The 19,307-nt window shown below is 50.1% G+C and overlaps 6 protein-coding genes across 6 annotated transcripts; 2 read left to right on the forward strand and 4 right to left on the reverse strand.

Annotated features, from left to right (window-relative positions):
- Positions 1–134: 134 nt before the first annotated feature.
- Positions 135–1,224, reverse strand: MIND_00469600 (uncharacterized protein; the record flags this gene model as incomplete). The annotated part of the gene is made up of 6 exons (XM_037361506.1): positions 135–269; positions 316–420; positions 466–878; positions 921–994; positions 1,040–1,084; positions 1,139–1,224. The coding sequence occupies 6 exons, from the start codon at positions 1,222–1,224 to the stop codon at positions 135–137; spliced, it is 858 nt and encodes a 285-aa protein (XP_037221798.1).
- Positions 1,225–7,558: 6,334 nt separating this feature from the next.
- MIND_00469700 (uncharacterized protein) lies at positions 7,559–8,480 on the forward strand (the record flags this gene model as incomplete). Its single annotated transcript, XM_037361507.1, has 8 exons — positions 7,559–7,610; positions 7,659–7,857; positions 7,912–7,929; positions 7,976–8,072; positions 8,122–8,181; positions 8,238–8,243; positions 8,290–8,370; positions 8,418–8,480. The coding sequence occupies 8 exons, from the start codon at positions 7,559–7,561 to the stop codon at positions 8,478–8,480; spliced, it is 576 nt and encodes a 191-aa protein (XP_037221799.1).
- A 79-nt stretch (positions 8,481–8,559) lies between these two features.
- Positions 8,560–9,858, reverse strand: MIND_00469800 (Carnitine/acyl carnitine carrier; the record flags this gene model as incomplete). Its single annotated transcript, XM_037361508.1, has 9 exons — positions 8,560–8,604; positions 8,653–8,679; positions 8,729–8,857; positions 8,911–9,049; positions 9,095–9,390; positions 9,441–9,504; positions 9,552–9,660; positions 9,710–9,806; positions 9,856–9,858. 9 exons carry the CDS (start codon positions 9,856–9,858, stop codon positions 8,560–8,562), a joined length of 909 nt encoding a protein of 302 aa, XP_037221800.1.
- A 139-nt stretch (positions 9,859–9,997) lies between these two features.
- Positions 9,998–12,744, reverse strand: MIND_00469900 (Carnitine/acyl carnitine carrier; the record flags this gene model as incomplete). Its single annotated transcript, XM_037361509.1, has 4 exons — positions 9,998–11,181; positions 11,232–11,756; positions 11,810–11,874; positions 11,924–12,744. The coding sequence occupies 4 exons, from the start codon at positions 12,742–12,744 to the stop codon at positions 9,998–10,000; spliced, it is 2,595 nt and encodes an 864-aa protein (XP_037221801.1).
- A 107-nt stretch (positions 12,745–12,851) lies between these two features.
- On the forward strand, positions 12,852–17,569 carry MIND_00470000 (WD repeat protein; the record flags this gene model as incomplete). Its single annotated transcript, XM_037361510.1, has 18 exons — positions 12,852–12,929; positions 12,979–13,116; positions 13,167–13,290; positions 13,335–13,428; positions 13,475–13,538; positions 13,587–13,699; positions 13,749–14,067; positions 14,114–14,513; positions 14,563–14,979; positions 15,026–15,116; positions 15,166–15,324; positions 15,376–15,566; positions 15,616–15,802; positions 15,852–15,981; positions 16,025–16,327; positions 16,374–16,620; positions 16,669–16,922; positions 16,970–17,569. The coding sequence occupies 18 exons, from the start codon at positions 12,852–12,854 to the stop codon at positions 17,567–17,569; spliced, it is 3,909 nt and encodes a 1,302-aa protein (XP_037221802.1).
- Positions 17,570–17,667: 98 nt separating this feature from the next.
- On the reverse strand, positions 17,668–19,297 carry MIND_00470100 (Rab GDP dissociation inhibitor; the record flags this gene model as incomplete). The annotated part of the gene is made up of 7 exons (XM_037361511.1): positions 17,668–17,854; positions 17,901–18,045; positions 18,092–18,525; positions 18,575–18,683; positions 18,733–19,057; positions 19,101–19,232; positions 19,280–19,297. The coding sequence occupies 7 exons, from the start codon at positions 19,295–19,297 to the stop codon at positions 17,668–17,670; spliced, it is 1,350 nt and encodes a 449-aa protein (XP_037221803.1).
- Between the last annotated feature and the right edge of the window lie 10 nt (positions 19,298–19,307).

The raw sequence follows: 19,307 nt of genomic DNA on the forward strand, positions 1-19,307 counted from the left end.
AGGCCAAACAGACAATAATAAATATGCTCTGTATTAACGCCTGCGTCTATGAACGTGGACTGGAGACGATTGGAAGGACGTATCGGTGGCACTTGCTGAGATGTTGTGGTTCTCCTTGGTCAAAGCTGATTGCTTCAAATCACCAGTCCTCTTCCACGGACTGTACGCCTCTCCCTCATCCTTTCGACCAACTCTCCTACACCTCTGACTATTCTTTCTTTGAACCCATTTATTGTCCACTCATCAATATGCTCACAGAGGAAGAAAACCTAATAAGCAGGGTCAAATAAACTTATGATTGCCACGCAAATTCACCTCGATAATGTGCCCGGCACGTTCAAGCTGCCATTCGTAGAAGAGCTCGTCTTCTGAGTCACTCTCGCGGGCTCCCCCTTTCTGATACGGCGCCGAATATACGACCTAAACGCGCGTCAAATTTGCTGTTGAGCGATGAATCGAACTTACCGGCGGGCTATTGTTGTCGTCCTTAGACGCGCTACACCAATCGACATGTGCTCGGACTGTTCCACTTGCCCATATTAGGCCGAAAATGGGGGCATGGACGTGATGGGAGTGTAAATGACGAGCTGCCCCTGCCGTTGCCATCCTATTCTGTCTATATGCGTCGTTCAACATGTGGTGAACCGGTTTCTTGTCTTCCCAGATGCTGCTGACAAACTGGAAGGTCGGTGCGTCTGGAAGTACTGCAAGCGGTGTGCTCTGATATCGGAATGACGACAGCTTGCTGGCTGTGCCGCAATTGGCGATTGTGGGATGGCGGCTGAGGACTTTGAAATGCGAATTCATTCCGTTCGAGAGAGAGCGAAGCGAACGAGCTGGCACAAGGACTAGACAATCTGGTGTTGCTTGCTTTGCACCTTTGGGAGGTAAGTGAAATCCATGCAGTATATGTTGCTTACCAAGGATCCGAATCGCCTCAGCAGTCAGCTTGGCTGTCTGCGTTGGCTGAGGGAGAGACACATTGCATTGAACCCTGACGGGTGTGAAATTTCAAGATACTTTCCTAGAATTAACGCACTTGTAAGTACTGGCACGGATTGCAGGGCTCCGGAAGACATTATAGCTAGAATCGGAATCTGATTACGAGTTGTTGGCGAGGAAGATTGAATGCACTCACACATTCGCAGCGTAGTCTGCTTCAGAATATTTCTCGTACTTGCTCATGGACTTGAGGCGCCGCCAAGCTGAATGGACGATTGTCATCCTAGGGAGGAGGTCATCCTGTGAAACCTGAGAACCAAAAAGATGAGGGCAATGTGAGCCGGCTTCCTGAATGAACTCCAAAAAGTCTACTCCTGCAAGCTTTCTGATAGCCCTGTACTCGTCAGAGTCCTGCAAAGAGATTGTCAATGAGTATGAATATGTTGAGGGTGGTCACGGTGGAGACCTACATGGTCAAGCCACGCTCTTGGTAGCTTGTTGCGAAAGTCAAATACTCCCAAAACATCCGACTTGAGGTCTGTTGGCAGGTCTCGCAAAGAAACCTGCTCACATCTCTTGTGCGTTGACCATACTTCAAAGTGTTTTGAGCTCCGAGCTATCCTGCATACGTGGTGTCAGAGGATGACGCTGCAGGCAAGAGTCGTAAGACATAAACCATTGATCTAATCTACTAATCTACATTCTGATCTCACTGTAACTAGAACCTGGACGACGGGAGGAGCCCCTGAGCTCTCTCTCGTCGTACCAGGTATGACTCCTTTCACTTACTACTCATATGTACTTACCTGAGCTCTCTCTCGTCGTACCAGACCCAAATATACACTCTGTTTCACAGGTTATGGGCCCCGGCTGAAATCTGCGCAACAAATTGTACAATTCAGCCAGAATACTCACAACTCCTAAACACTGCAACCAATCCTCGCTTACTCTCAGTAACCTCAGCTTGCCTGCCTCCACAACACCCAATCGACACTCAATACCACGGCTTATCCGTATCAACATCTCTTTGAAATGACTTCAGTCGAAAGCGAAAAGGAGTGGCGAGCCCTGAAACTCACGTCTATCGTCGAAAACGCTGACGGCTCTAACAACTATGCTGAATTCCGAGTGAAGGCAAAGCACAAGCTCGACGCTGCTGGGTACTGGAAGTACATTGATGGAGACGAGTACAATCCTCCTGTGATTCCAGCGTTAGTTCAAAGCCAAACATACACTGGAGTGGATCCAACCGGCATAATGACCACTATCACAACCCAAGGGAATGAAGTAGCAGTCAATGTCGCCAAGAAAGCCGCTGAAGCCTGGCTGGCACAAGACAAGAAGGCGCTCTCCGTGATTGTCAACGCCGTTCCAATGGCTAAGCTTTATGTCACCAATGACTGCACAACAGCTCGTCAAGCTTGGATCGCACTAAAGGACGCATACGAACCGACGAACACGTTGACTGCCGTCACCCTTAAGGGCCAGATATCCTCATTCTTGTGTGGGACGATGAACCCTATAACTTGGCGGGTCGCAATGCTGAAGTTATATGGAGAACTTCGAGAAGCCGACCCATTGATGCTTCCGGACCATGAATTCGCGAAATGCCTCATCACGAATATGCCACAGACAGAGAAGTGGCAATATTGCCGAGATTCGTTGCTGGAAGAGATGACGGTCGCTGAGAAATCAGGAAAGCCGCTAAGCTCGGCGGCGGTTGTGACCAGACTACAACGCGAAGAGTCGTTCAAGGCGCTCAAGGCGACTCCCGTGAACACGACCAGTGAAGCCGATTCAGGAGCAGTTGCTAGCGCGTCATTAGCACAAACCAACAACCAGCAACGAAGGTTTCAACAGCAACGGACTTACCAACGCAATGACAAACGACCCGTGCCATATGATCGACGCAACGCAGCCAATCCTCCAAACAATGTGTCCCACCGTGATAGGGAGCGCTTGTTTTGTGAAAATATCGAATGCGCGACACCGATTGGGCACTGCCAAGCTGATTGTTTTGCTTACAAAGGCGGAAAAGAGGGTCAGTATCCTGAGCATTATCGAGGAGCACGGAATATCCACCTTCCGCCGGCTGAACGCGTGGCAGCCTCGAGGCGCCAAGCTCGTCAGAACATTAATCGAGGGGGAGGACAGCGTTTTGCAGGCTTGGTGGACTTCACTGAAGACAGTGAAGAAGAAATCTTGGAGGCTGTCTGCAATGAGACGATTGGAGCGAGCTTCGCGTTCATGGTTGGTCCAATGGAAGTTGATGAGGAAGAGGAAGGTGACATCTGGGTCAACGCTGTTAACGTGTCGCAGAACGATGAAGGAGCACGCACCGATAACATTTACCATGATACCGGCGCCTCTCGCCACGTCTTCAACAACCGCGCGGCCTTCCGAGACTACAAGCTCTTCAGGAACCCAGTTAACGTCCACGGTTTCGGTACCAATCTCACTACACAAGCTGTTGGAAAGGGCCATATCTTCTTGGAAGGTACTCACCGAAATGATTCCAACTTCTCGCTGAGCAACGTTTTGCACATCCCCACGGCGCGATGCAACTTGATATCGGGCACCCAACTCGACTTGAAAGGAGTGCAGACGGAAACAGGGGGAGGACGCATTGACTACTACAATGCAGAAGGGTTTCCGTTTGCCTCTGGCGAAATAGTGGGAGGACTGTACAAGATGGGAGTCCAAATCATCAAGGATCAATCCGCGGAAGCAAATTTTGCCCAGAATCTAACCAATTCGACAGATGATCCCGCGGAAGCTGATTTTAGCCCAGAACTCATCAACGCGACAACGTCATCGACTGAGGCAATTCTTGGACCCGACGCCAATGAAGCGTCCAAGAACGAGGTTTTTTCCACCGTCTAATGGGACACTTAGACGTTAAAGGTCTCCAGCGCGCCACCCTCGGCTTGCCCAGTACCGTGGACTCTGTCAACGTCAAGAACTGCAGAGTATGTGCGCTTGCAAACATCAAACGACTAAAATTCCCTTCAAAAGCTTCAACACGCGCCGAGCGCCCTCTTTTTCGAATTCATTCCGACATCTGTGGTCCCTTCCCAGTTGGGTATGGGGGCTTCAAATATTTCATCACATTCACGGACGACTTCCGACGCTATTCTTCTGTTTACTTCCTCAAAACCAAAGACGAAGCCCTGAAATGTTTCCGCGACTTCCGCGTGGGCACTGAAAATCTCCTTGGCGTCAAAATAGTCTATCTACGAATCGACAACGCTCCTGAACTCATACACGGTCAATTCAGCGAGTACTGCAGAGAAAACGGCATTGCTTACGAAAAATCCGTCCCTGACGCATCACAACAAAATGGCGTCGCAGAACGACTCAACCAAACCATCGAGAGCATGACCCGAGCAATGTTAATCGATGCTTCATTGACACCATGGTTCTGGCCATTGGCTGTCCAAACTTGTGTCCACATCAAAAACCGCGTCCCCCACTCAGCCAACGCAGATGGCTCGACACCCTTCGAGAGCTGGTTCAAGCATAAACCCGACCTCTCGCATTTCCGACCCTTTGGTGCTCTCGTCACGGCACGCAAAACCAGCTCGACTGATCAAATGAAGTTTGCGGCGAGAGGCGAAGAGGGAAAGTTTGTGGGTTATGCGCGGGACTCCAAAGGCTATCTCATTTGGCTGCCGGGCGCGAGAGCCATTCGACCCCGACGAGATGTCGAATTCCACGGCTTCCCCGAGCTCACGATTTCTCCGTCCTCCTCCGAAACACTCTGGGAAGATGTGCCTTCGGAAATCGAAGAGCACTTTCGAGATCGAACAACAACGAAAATCCATCTGGATCCGGTTAATTCGAGTACCCCCGCCATCGAGCGTAACCTTGTCTCTGAGCAAAACCCAATGGCCATCGAGCATAATCCTGCCACTGAGCATAACCCAGCCATTGAGCTTAACGAGTACGTGCTGTCGCTAACGACAGTACAGTTGTACTTACCTGTTTAACCAGGCAATCCTCCAACTTGGAGCAAACACTACCCCATCGCAGTGCGACTCCCGAGTGCGTATTAACACGCATGGAGATCGATTAACTGACGAATATTAGACCCGTGCAACGTCTTCTAGACGAAGTAATGGAGGAAATCAATGCTAAGCCTCGAGCTACTCCGTGCGTTAACGCAACGAGAAAACTGGAATTACCCTAATGTGATTACCAGATTATTTGACTCGGAGACGCAGATCAATGCGGACGAGATAGACGATACCCCTTTGGCTCAACGAAAGGCGCCTCGTGTTCGACGCGTTCCAGCTCGCCACATAATCGACCATGCGACCCTGGACGAGGGGGGGCAGGGATATGTCATTTCTGAAGACTATCTCCTGTCCGTCCTTCTGTCGGGCGATGAACTCGAAATCGAGTGCGCGCTGGAAGAACTAGTGGATGTCGTCCAAGCGCTTGACAAAGCGGAGCATGTATACTCCACGCTCATCGACCCTATCGACGATCGCGATACGAAAGACCCCAACTCCATCCCGGAAGCCAAAGCTTCAATGTACTGGCCGCAATGGCTGATCGCCATCTTCGAAGAACTTGAATCTCTACGAGCAAAGGGGGTTTACATCGAGGTGGAAGAGATACCCCCTGGACGAAAGGCTGTCGCGTGCAAATGGGTGCTCCACATCAAACGAGACAGAGACGGTCGAATATCGCGATTCAAAGCTCGTCTGGTCGCAAAAGGATTTACTCAAATCCCTGGTCAAGACTACACTTACACGTTTGCACCGGTAGCTCGATGGGAATCCATTCGCTTTGTACTCACACTCGCGGCGACACATGACATGATCCTGCGCCAAGTCGACGTAAAAACGGCATTCCTTAATGGACCGCTCGATGAGGAAATCTATATGCGAAAGCCGGAGATAGCGGGACCGGGTTATTGGAGGCTGTTGAAGGGTCTTTATGGACTCAAGCAGGCTGGACGCCAATGGTACCTCGAGCTCAACGCGCGACTCGAGGCCATAGGATTCAAACGAGTCGAGTCGGACTGGAGTGTCTACATCAGAAGGAAAGACGACAACTGCACCATAATCACTACAAGCGTTGACGATATGTTGATCGCTTCATCGACCCAGGCAGAATCCGATGCTGTGGTGTCGGCACTGCGCGCGCAATTCGAAATCACGGATAATGGCGAACCTCAACTCCATCTGGGGTGCTCTGTCGAGCGCGATCGTGTTAACCGAACTATTCGCCTACATCAAAAGGCATTCACGGATTCGATCCTCCGCGAGTTTGGATTCGACAAAAGCAACTCAGTGCAAACGCCGATGGACCCAAGTACTCGCCTTGCTCCACCCACCGATGAAGAAGTCATAAAGGCCAAGGACTTTCCTTACGCTGCAGTGGTCGGTCGCTGCATGTACTTATCGACTTGCACTCGCCCCGATATATCATACACGGTACGAGAACTTGCTCGGTTCATGGCGAGGTACGGTCCGGCACATGTGACTGCGGCGAAACACCTCCTCCGATACCTGCGCGGAACACCGAGCCATGGTGTTCTACTTGGGGGCAAACAAACAGCTGAACCAATGATCACAGCTCTCAGCGATTCTGATTGGGGAATGGGCACTGACAGGAAATCCATCTCGGGCTTCGTGATTTTTGTTGGCGACTCCCCAGTTTCCTGGAGTTCCAAGCAGCAGGCAGTCGTAGCTTTGTCCTCTTGCGAAGCGGAGTATCTCGCCACAACCCACTGTGCGAAGGACATCCTCTGGTTCCGCAACATACTGTCCGAACTCGGTTTTCCCCAACGATCACCAACGTCCTTGTTCTGCGACAACCAGGGCACGGTAGCATGCACGCACGATCCACACGCGCATTCCAAAATGAAACATATCGCGATTCGAGAGCACTTCATTCGCGACTGTGTGCTGAAAAGGCTGATTGATGTCTTGCATGTGGCGGGCAACGAAAATATTGCGGACCTATTCACCAAACCGCTTCACCGCGTGATGCACGCACGATGGGTGAAGATGTTATGACTCGATGCGCGTCAAGGGGGGGGTGTCAGAGGATGACGCTGCAGGCAAGAGTCGTAAGACATAAACCATTGATCTAATCTACTAATCTACATTCTGATCTCACTGTAACTAGAACCTGGACGACGGGAGGAGCCCCTGAGCTCTCTCTCGTCGTACCAGACCCAAATATACACTCTGTTTCACACGTGGATATGTGAGTAAGCGACTCGGAGCTCAAGGGCATGAAAGCAGCTACTCTGAGGCAGAAGGAGCGCGAGTAGCTGCCTTGGGTCTTCGTAAACGGTTCTCCTTCATTCTAGTCCCGCGGGAGTAAAAGACAACCACAAGTCTTGTGACCGTGTCTCTTTGGACCCAATCTGACATAACCCGCTGCACGTGGGATTTATTTTTAGCCCAAAGCCTGCCAGAAAAAGGCGCGGCACCAGTAATTTGGTTTCTTGGCATCAGACGACAGCCAGCGACATGCTATAAAGAATGAGGCGACACCCAACACCAGACAACCTCTTCTTCTTACTCGGTCTCGGACTGGTTCCCCTTTCGCTTTCTTCTTCAATTTCAGACGCTGCTCGCGCTTTCACACTCTCAAGATGCTGGTCAACTCCTTTGTTATCTTGTCCCTCGTAGCGACAGCACTCTCTGGTCAGTTTCTCCTTATGAGTTTTGCACATCCCTGATTGTTTTTCTCAGCTCCTTTGTCATTGTTGAGGCGAGCGAACCCATGCTTCGTCACTGGCAGTGTTGCTTTGCCAGCCGAAGTTGCCAACAGTCTGCAGGGTCTCAAGGCCGTTACTTGCAATGCCAAACGACAGGTTGCGCCGGGGGTTCCAGACGTTACTAGCGGAGGTATCGCATTCAGCTCGATTGACTTTCAAAAGTCGTCCCTTTCGTAGGCCATCTTCTTATTATTTAAACACTCTCGGTTTTCTGAAATAACACTTAGTCCACTTGGCTTTGCTCTGTGCGCCCTAAACCAGTACTATTTCTAGTACTCATCTTCCCCCAAGGGCCACGTTCAAGACACCGACGGACCCTGCAAAGGCTGATTTGAAGACCCTGCAAAATCAGCTGAATGCTTACTTGGCTGTTGAAGCTGGTGTTAGAGTGCGTGCTTTGATTCCGGCAACATTGACCACGCGGTAATGTGCTATAGTCGCAGCCAAACTCTTCTGCTCTACTCGCGCGGCTGAAAGGACCCAAGTTCTTCATTCAGGTGAGTACTCTTCCCTCTTGTTGGTGCTTTTGACGCGGTTCTAATGATCCTCATAGTTCCAGGTTTGACCTCTATAACTAGCTTGTTGGGTGCTGATGTTGACGCCAGATTGCTCGGGTCCAAACGGCCAAAGGAGTCGCATTGGGAGTCGCGGACACCGTTGAGCACCAGTTGGGCAAGGTTACTAAGGTATGAGTGAATACTGCAGCTTTATCGTGTCTCAACCTGGCTCGTAGAATGCTGTCGGAGCCAAGGCTAGTGAGATCGCCCAAGTTACTGCCCTCTCCAAACAATTGTAACCACTTTGGTTTTTGTACTCGCTCATTTATCAATGCTTTTTGTCACTCTGCTCTATTCGCGATTACCCACAACAATATCCTAGAAGAATTTGTCCATGACATATCTGGACGCTTCGACCCCAAGCTATGATTCGGTCAATGATTGGGTATGGGGAGGGGAACTTCAACATACGAAAGTAGCAGCATTAGCAGGGAATGCCTTGCATATTGTTCAGAAGGCGCGTGTTCAAAACAATTGTTCGACTTACCCTTCCCATCGCTGGACCAAATCCTTTCCAGAGGGCTTGTACACCATCCTGCGCAATGGTTTTTCGTGCGCAATCTATCAGACCATTATATGTTCCTGTTGGCGCGGATTGAAGTCTTGATTTGAGAACCTAAAACGGACTTTTCAGCGCTGTAACGTACTTAACAAGCAGACCTAGCCTACATCAGGGGGAATTGCGAGAGCCCACATGGCTACGCCAGCGGTTCCGCCCGCCACGATAATCGCACCAAGGTTAAGCTCGGAGGGTGATGACCCAGCGGGGGTTAACGCCTTCTTCGTGACCTCGTAAGCCGCAAAATACCTGAGAAGTTCCAGTAACGTGTTTAACAGAAGATCAGCAACCCACGCTGCACTTCCAGGACCATCACGAGCGAGGGTGGCCCCAGCGCCTCTGAAGATACTCTTCATTCCTCCTTCGCGATAAAGGTGCTTCATAACATCGAATACGCCCTTGTATTTCTGCTCGCTACCGCCTTGGCCTTGCACCTGCAACAAGACTTTGGCGCGTTCAACTGGCGCCGTCACGAGGGTCGTTGGTACTGCCGAGAGGAAACCAGCAGCGGCAAGCTCAGGAGTAGACAAAACATCAGATGTCCTATTGGGTGTTGCTGCCAGAATGAGCTTTTTCGACGCGTCATAGGCCTGCAGAGATGGGTTGGGAAGTAGGCAAAACGCGTCAGAAGAGAGCTGACCCAAAACGACATGGCGAATATCGGCGTAACACCAAGCAATGGGGGGACCATGCCTCGGTACATGCTGAAAACTGGTTTGGTGGCATGAAATCCAAGAACGAGAGCACGCACCCGCTTATACCATCTTTCGCGACCGTCTTTTTCACAACATCTATCGCTCCGGTATATAAACCGCTGGGGGCGGTCTGCAAACGTGTCTTGGTTAGGTCAAAGGGATGACCTTTGGAGCAGCTTAGTAAATAAAAATCCAAATTCGGGGAAATACTGACCAACAAGAACAGCGGAGACGCCTCCAAAGCCACCCGCGATAAAGGACTTGGCTGAATCGACGGCGGAGGTCTTTGTCTCCTCAACCGGAACCTCACTCTACACATTGACTGAGTAGTTGTTGACAAGTAGTAGCGCAAAGACCGACCATGGCAGGCGAAGAAAGAGTAGTAGTTGGTGGGGTTTCACATGATACATATCCATCCGGCTTTACCGGTTTAGTTACTTACAACGAAAAAAAAAAGTACAGATCTAGATTAGCACTAACTACAAATAATAAGCTTCCTTGGTCAGTCGTCTTCGTTGTCGAACCCTCCTCTGGGCTCAAATGTTGGCTTCTCGAAGTCTCTCCTCCAGAATGCTCGCACGCCATAGAAGAATCCGCATATGAGAACAATTCCGGCGACACCCACAAAAGCAGGGCCACCATATTCAATCCACCACGGTGGATAATATGGGGCAATTAGCTGGTCAATGAGAATGACTCCACCCGTTCCAGCCCCAGTCGTTGACCGGCCCCAAGAGACGACTCGCGCACCACTCGATTCCGCGTTCTTACCCCTTGCACCCTTGATCCCGACTGTGTACTCGTTTTGGTCAGTCCGCCGGAATATAATGTCTCCATAAGACGACATGGGCGAGCGAAGTGTGGTATAGGTGGCAGCATCGTCCATGATAAGTGGTCGATTACTGTTGACGACAGCATCAGAGCTGGCATCGGGTGTCGGGATAAGATGTTGCCGGACTATGTCTTGCACCCCGACAATGTTAGCATACAGCTGGGTCAGGTTGTATTCCTTGAAAGCTTCGTCTGTAGGACACAACAACGTCCAACCCGAACTTCCTAGTCCTTGCTCTGCCCAAATCGACCCTGAAGGCGGCGCCGTTCCGTTTAATATCCAGTCCATGCCTGCTTTGGCGATAAGAGTAGTCATGGTAGTCGCGTCGCCCGCTTTGATAAGTTTTCCAATCGTCAACTCCACAGAACGTGGCAAGAGAATGTCGGAGATCTCGTGTAAAACACCGCTGTTTGTGAGAATGTTGCGAGTGAACAGCTCTGCTTTCATGCCGGCCCATCCACCACTCGGTGCAACGTTGACGCTCCCATTCTTAAAGTGTTCTAATTGCAGATCAGATCCTTCAATCGTGGCGAACGTCCGCGACCCATTTTGTAATGAGCTCGTATATTCAACTGTTGCCAGCGTATGGTGAAGAAGGACATTCGTCAGGTCTTTCTTTGACGCTGGTGCCAGAAGATGTGCACTGACGAGGTCGCCAAGCAGTTTAAATGCTGAGTTGCGGGGGGCGAGAAGGGAAGTTTGCGGCGTTAGCGTCAGAGTGTCTGATACTGAGGTCGAGTAGAGGGCGGCCAGGAATAATGATAGATCCTGAAGAGGTAGCAGGGTCTCCAAGACCCCAGATGGCGGCGTTAGCGGTCTAGAGATAAAGTAGATGAGGGTATTGTTGACGGCGACTGTTGGAGATAAGTTTAAGAATAGCTGCATAATGCAATAATCAGCTCACTAGGCTTTCCCAGAACGCCAACACCACCAAATTTCAAGGTCTTGTCATCCTTCTTCTCAGGCGAAGTGACACCAACGCTTAACACCTGGTTCCCGCCGTCAAGTCCGTCTTCCACCAGAGTCGTTTCTAAAAGCATGCCATCGCGGAGTTCCTTGGGGCTCCAATGTCCGGGTATAAAATGGTACTGAAGTAGCTTCTTCAGCTCTTCGGATCCCTTCTCTGGGATATCGCCTTCACCAAATACGGAAAGAACATTGTCTTGCGGGGCGAGGATGGTATAACGGCTCTCTGTGTCATTGACCAACCCAGTGAGATCGACCGAGTGGATCAAAGATATGAACGATGAGCAGTTGAGGGCAAGAAGATATTTCTCGGGTGTTAACTCAAGATTAACAAGGAGTTCCGATACGAGGTGCAGCACGCCATTGGAGGCATAGATGTCAGGGTGAATAAGTTCGGAGGTCGATACTGTTGTCTTTTCAGGCGTCACAACGATGTCCAGCATACTTCCGTCAATCGTCTTTACTGCAAAAAAGTGAGTGTTCTCGTTGTACAGAGAGTCAGATGAAGAACGGCACATTTAGCGGTTGGAACAAAGGTATCAGCATACTGAACCGTCTTTTTGACCACCGCATGTCCATTTCTGATCAAGGGATGAGAAATCAAAACAGAACAAGTCTGGGAAACCGCACAATATTCGTGTCAAGTCTGCTGTCGCAAATTCACTCTCCAGGTACAACCGTTCAAGATCATGTAGAGACTCGAAAGCGGCGTTGACCGGAAGAAACAAGGTCAGCTCCGTACTTTCATTCAGTCTCTTACGTATTTCCGGTGTTAAGATTTGGTGGAAGTAGGAGACAGATGTGTGTTGCGAGACGACATCGGCCAGACTAGGAGGAGGGTCCAAGACGTCGTTAATGCCGAGCAGGACTCCATTTCCTGCGTCAATCTTGCCCTTTGTAATCTCTACGCCATCCTCACCGAACGCATCAACCCCAACCCATGCCCCTTGATTACGTGCCGCGACTCGCAGTCGCTGAGGCTGGGAGCCTAGTGAACCGCCTGGAGTGGGCATCCATGGTGGGGATGGCGGCGGGTCTCGTGAAGGTGGGTCAAGTGGGGAACGCGGGTAATGGAGAGTCTTGAGGAAAGCCGGGTTTGGTGCCTCTGGCATCTCCGCAAGTTCGTAGTTGATCAAATGGTAAAAAAGCTGCTGCCGAAGCTGCTCTTGGATGTTGTCGGACACAACGAACGAGTCATCGTGGATCACGGAGCGCCAAAGAGTATGCTTTTCTATGGCTTCATTGGTGGGGGCGAAGAAGGTGGAACCATTCAGTCGGTTAAGAGTGGGGATGAGTCGGGCGCGTTGGAGGAGAGAGATTAAGGAAGTGTAGTCAGGGTCTGCATTGAGAGCGTCGACAAGTGTGACTGAGTTGGTGGAAAATGGTTGTTGCAGTTGCTCCGCCAGACCGGACCAAGCGAGAAGGAGAGCGAACAGGGCGGTTCGCAACATGGTGGTGGTTGTGAGCAAGCTGCGCGAGTCGTGCTTTATTGAATTACGTTCTCTTGACGTCCACACCTAATTTGGGCAACTTCCGGCGTCACACGAAACGCGTCTTCATGCTGGAACTTATCGCGCTCCAGCCATCTCCTTTAACCGACATCCACTACCTATCCCTTCCTACCGCCAGCCTCATCGTTGGTTCTCCTAATTTGGCGACAATATATTGCTCATTTTTTCTGTCAGCTCCACGCCTCTGGAGATTCCCTCGTCATCCGTGATGCTGCTACTCTGGCTCTTATACGCGTCCTAGCTTTTTGGGAGGGATTCCCTGGGTCCACTGGAACAATAACCGCCATTTCCGTTGACTCAGGAATGAAGCTCGTGCGTGCAAGCTGGCCTATATTAATGGTAGTTCATTTTTTGTTGTTTAGATAGTCGCGTCAATGCAAACGAGACTTGCAGCTTGGGCGCTTTCCGGTGTCCAACAAGATACCTGGCGTCTACATTCCTCTTTAACACTCCCCCACATCGTAACATCACTGGATAGCAAATCTGGTAATTCTGCTTGTTACTCTTTTAGCATCCTTTAACCAAGTCAGGCCTTCTGGCTGTCGGAAGTCAAAACAGCCTCTCCGTTTATACCCTAATTTTGGAAAATGATCTCCCAACTTGGTCTCTGAAGTGGATCGTCCAGTATGCTGCCTTTCCTCTTCGTTTCACGAAACTCATGTGCCTATAGCATAGACTCGCCTTGCCTGACGCGTTTCGCACCTTCTTTGATGTACATTGCAGTAACGACAAAGGTACGTGGGTGGAATTTGCCTGGCCTCAAGATTGATGGTATGATTCAGCAAAATAAATCACTTCGTACCTACTCTACAGCTTCGGGAAGACTCACCCAAGACATACCCCACCCTCGGCCCATCACGAATATAACGTGGCGTCAATCCCAAGCTTCCAGCCGGTCAGCCTTCACACTGTCCTTCCTAGCAGCTCCTCTAATCAAGCTCCAGCGACGATTTAATTCTCTATACGATAACTTCAGACTCCACCCTGCGCATTTTCTTTCCTGTGTTGGACTCACCTCAATGTTTGCAACTGCATTTGTCTCTTGATTTGTTCTCTTCGATGCCCAGCAGCGTTGTCTCGCGTTTATCGCGCATTTTCTGGTTAGACCGAGCAATCATGGACTCCTCAATAAATCACATTCTACGGAATGAACCCGAGACAGACAGTGCACGCGTTAAGCGATTGCTTGAAATCCAGCAAGAAGGCTGGGACTTATTTCTCCGAGTACTCGAAGATGGCTCAGTGACGATATCTGCTGTTGCGGTATGTTGTCGTGCGGTTGCCGAATATTCAACTGAGGAAATTCAAGAACATCGACCGTCGACCGCCTACTCTTCTCAGACAGTTCACGCTTCAAGAGACTCTTCCAGGATCGCTGCCTGGAACGCCGCAATATCTACACTTACTCCCTCAGAAAGATCCTTCTCTAATTAACCTAGTCACGACCCCTCCATTACGGACCTTCACCTTCTCACCCTTACTCTTCCTCGATTCGGACAAGGACGGTCTTATTCCTCGTGCCGAAACTGTAATCGCTACGCCATCAGAAGAATCGCCCATTCTGCGCTTTGTTCGGACACCACAAGGCTCAGGTGTTGGCGTGATACGTGAACGGGGAGGGGAGACCTGGCAAGTCTCTGGAAATGGCAGAGAACTGACTCAAACTGGGCAATGGTCTTGTGGAGATCAAATCATTGTTCTGAGTGGAGGTTGACTTGGTTTTGCTTGGGTGTACAACTGAAGCTCACTGTCGGATAGGTCAAGACCACGCCACATACTCACGAGAGAGTGGAGAGCTGACTTTGTCTTCCACTCATGCATCGCTATCACTTCCTCCAATCAGCTCGCTCTTCTCTTTACCGTCAACCAGAGGGAGAGAGCTCATCGTCGGCATCACCGAAGACCATTCCGTTGTTCAAATTCATATAGAGCCGCAACTGGTCCTGTATTCTCATACCCAACTCCCCATTCCAACTCCGAAGATGATCTTGCCAGTCGACCCAATGGCATGGGAACGTTGGACTGTCCACGATGTGTTGTTGAGTCTTTCTGAGGATGGTGAACTCGCATTCTGGGTGCCGGACGCGAAAGAATGGCGTCGCACTGGGTCGGTGAGGACTCATAAGACGGGAATAATCAAAGCAAGGTGTAGTTCTGCCAAGAAAACTGCACTAGGTATTTGAAAGGCCATTACTTCTACGCCAACTAACCTGGTTGATAGTCGTGCATACCTCCGATGGAGATGAGCTCACAATTTGGGATTCAAAGGAGTCAGAATTCGCATCTGGACTTGAATATAGCCTTTCATATTCGTCAGCGCACTTCAATATTCAAGTCAGAGGATTCTAATGCCATGCATAGCGAAGCCATCAACGACCTGGACTGGAATTCAACTCCCGATATGCAGTCAATCCTTGCTGTAGGGTTTCTCCGTCACGTTGAAATCTTGTGTCAGCAACGGTCGACTTACTTCGACAGCGTACCTGGCTGGGTGAGATGCTGGACGGTCGAGATTGGATCGTTCGTTATCTAACGCTTACATGTTTATCTTTCTCTGATCACGTGACATAGATATATACCCTATCAGATTCGTGATTCAATCTGGTTAGCAAATGGGTCACTTCTTATCGGCGCAGGCCACCAAATGTTCCTGTTCGGACAGGGGAATCCCGCCTCCGAAAGTCTCTTCGAGCATGTCGCTCGGCAAAATGGTCCACTCGAAGATTATCATCCACAGATGCTTCTGCAGTGTCTTTTATGGGGTAGGTCGTAACGTCGCGCACTTGAAACCGCTCACCACATGCACCGAAGGGAAGATCGAACTTGTTAAGGAGATTATCACGAATCTTGCACGCAATATTGCCACGGAAAAAAACCAGTTAGAGTGGACGTCGCTGCCAATAGGACGATTCATTGAAACTGAATCCCGACACAAACCCTCCGTCGGTCAAAAAAAGCGTTATACATTCCTCTTTAACGAGACACTACCGAAAGATAGGTGGGTTTTTTTGAATCGAGGCATCTGCGGCTTTCTCAGACCCAAATAGTGACGAGGAGGACGGATTCCACCGCGTCGTCGTCAAAAATCTCATCGAGACACTAGAAAACAAACCTCTGCCTCATCTAACGCCGAATGAACAGGCGCATCTCTTAGTTTTAATCCAAACTACCTTAGAGGTAAGTATTCCTCCCCAAATGTCAGCGAAACTAAACATAGCAGATTGATGAGCAACAAAGGGCGCTCGACGCGAATGGACTGCGATATTTGATATCGATGCGCTCATTTTATATTCTGAACCGTCGAGCATCTGGACCGAATAGCCCCCAGTCTCTAAACACTATTCCTCGACAAAGTGGACGCAGAGAGCGCCTTCGTTATCGCGACATGATCTGGGCATTCCACAGTGAAAGTCAAGAACTGCTTCTGGCCGCGTCTGCTGCTGCTTCAAATGGCGGGAAAATGGTTTGGGCTGACGCGAGAGCGCTCGGCGTTTCAGTATGGTTGACTTCCGTTGATTCACTGGTACGATTTGATGCCTGATGTGGATATTGTTGATTGGTATACCCAGAAATCCCAACTGGAAATCATTGCTCGCAACGAATTCATGGCTGGTGATGCGCGAGATCCAGTTGCATGTTCTCTGTATTATTTTGCCTTGGGCAAGGCAAAACTTGTTCATGGACTCTGGAGACAATCAGCCTGGCATAAGGAGCAAGGTGCCATGCTCAACTTCCTTTCTAACGACTTCTCTGAGCCGCGATGGCGGACTGCTGCACTGAAAAATGCGTTTGCTCTCTTGAGTAAACGCCGATTTGGTAATTTCTTCCTACGCTCATTTTACTCACACTCAATCCGGTTACCAGAATACGCGGCTGCTTTTTTTCTTCTTGGGGGGGCCTTACAAGACGCAGTCAACGTTTGTCTGAAGCAACTCAATGATTTTCAGCTAGCAATTGCAATCGCTCGCGCAGTTGAACAAAGCAACGAAGGCCCCGTCCTACTTGGAGTACTGAACAATCACGTACTCCCCACTGCTTTCCGCGAGGGAAACCGATGGCTGGCATCATGGGCGTTTTGGTTGCTGCATCGCCGCGATCTCGCCGTCAGGATCCTGGTCGTAAGTAAACGTGCAGCATTCAGATACTTCCCACTGATCTGCCCTAGACGCCTCTACAAGACGTCGCCAGTCTGCTTGATATCAAGGAAATTGGCGAGCCACACTATGACGATCCTAGCCTCGCGCTGTTGTTCTCCCAGCTACGATCCAAGACATTGCAAGCTGCAAAGGGCTCTAGTGAAATATCGGGGCGGGTTGAGTTCAATTTTGTTCTGCAGATTGCAAGAGTATTTTCTCGGATGGGTAGGTGTACCTCCTCAATCAAGCGTCAGCTCACTACTTCTTCCTCTCCTTCAAAAGGTTGTCCGGTGCTTGCACTTGATCTGGTCCGCTCATGGACTTTTGATCGACCTTCCTTACAACGACCGGCCATCACGTCAGTCCCCACTCCCCGCCGCCCCACCTTCACGCTGGGTCCAACCTTGCGGAGCCGTTCCTCTATGGTGATTGACATGGAAATCCCATCTTTACCCCCAACTCGATCACCGTCCCCTACAAAGAATATTCAGAAAACACCAGTCATCATCGAAGAGGGGGGCAACGAAGAGGAAGACCTTATTGCACGAAAAGCAGGCTTGGGGAGTCTGATGAAATCCGCCAAATCAAATGTGACGGTCCCCGAGTTCGACATGAATGCATTTTTCTAGGCAGGAGGGTTTGTTTGTATCCAGTAGCATGTATTGTAGACACGCTTAAAGAGAGAGAGAGAGAGAAAAGTACACTATGTTTCATTTCGAAAAGACCACTATTCTTGGACTTCAACTTCGCGTTTCTTGAGAACCAGATCAGATCCAACAACACGCTTCCAGACATCCTGGACATCCTCCACGACAGTCTCGAAATGTGAGGTCGCATCGTAGGAGCGAGTGACAAAGATGTTGTCAGCAGAGCCATCGGATGTTGGGGTGTACAAGGGGGTGACGGTTAAGAACCTAAGACAGATATGGAATGGGTAGAAGCATTAAAGTCACAACTCACTGCTCGTGAATGGGGCCGAGAAGATTCAAACCAGGGACAATTTCGTGATGTGGGTTGTCGGTCTCGACGATGGTGCTGACGATGGCCACATAAATGTCCTTAGCGCAGACATTGTGCGTTGCCGAAACCATAGCAACGTAAATGTCTTCAAGTTGCTCAGTATAGACGACAAGGAAGCAAGGTAATCTTACCATTTCGTCGATTGACTTGGTTCTGGGGAATGATGATCTGGCAGCTGTCCGAGTCGTCCGTGTTGGGGATGGGGTGCTTCAAAATGCAGATAGCACGGACAACACGACCGTGTTCAACAACCCTGACTTTGCCGCCTTGGGAAGACGCGCCAGCACCGAAATAGCTTGGGTCCCCAATGACTTGCTTGGCTTTAACAGTTTCTCCACCACTGGTCACACCAACAAAGTTGCCTTCCGCGTCGGTGACTATCTGGTCGATTTGCTTGTCGAGCATGTAAGTTCCACCGTAGATAGCACTCAAACGGGCAAATGATTGAGGAAGCTCCCCGAGACCATAGAGCGGGTAAATGTAGGGCGACTTTCCATACCTCGCCATTGAAGAAGTGTAGAGAACGATGCGGTCATAAGTTGGACGTGCGGGTTTCGTGATATAGCTGTGAGTTGCGCGTCAAGAAGAGCAAAGCATGAGTTACTTCAACTTACTCGTCGTCGAGATACAAAGCCATGGCATGTCCAATGAAGTCCTGGGTGCCAGGTTCAAGCCCGAATTTTTCGTAAACAGTCTTCATGCTGTCCTTGTCGAGGTCGATCCCTGCAAGCATGAGATTACGACATATGAAATGATCGACAGTCAGCCAGACCTTGGTGGGTTGCAGGGTCATCATCCTTCCAACCCTGAAGGAATTCAAAGAACTTCTTTGCGCGCCTTTTCTCGAACAGGCCCATGAGAGGACTCTTTACTGCCTCCATTTCGGTGCTGGGCACTTTGGAGATCTTGCCATCGCGATAGACAAAACTGCCTGCAATCTGCTTGAACTCGAGGTATCGGGTGACGTCGGTGTGGACGAGAATCTTGGTCAGTTCGCCAGAGGCGATGATGAACTTAGGAATGAGGTCAACAGCATAGTCTCGGTCACGGCCAAGGTCGGTGGGTGCCTCCTGGCCGGGTCGGAATTTCCGATAGAGCTATGGATGTTAACATCGATTTCATTGAACAAGGACAACACACCTGTGTCAGGTTGAGACTAGCACTGTCTCCTCCGTAATAGTCGTTTCGATCCATGTGGAGGACCTTCTTGCCCTCAACGGACAGTAGACCCGAGAGAATACATTCCGTCAATCCAGTGCCCAGAACAATGACCTGCCCGACGTTCAAGGCCATTGAGAAATGGGTGGTAAGAGGCTCACGTCGTATTGCTCATCCATGGTGGTGGTG

This window comes from Mycena indigotica, assembly GCF_014461135.1.
Source record: "Mycena indigotica strain 171206Taipei chromosome Unknown Mind.scaff0004, whole genome shotgun sequence".
Taxonomy (NCBI): domain Eukaryota; kingdom Fungi; phylum Basidiomycota; class Agaricomycetes; order Agaricales; family Mycenaceae; genus Mycena; species Mycena indigotica.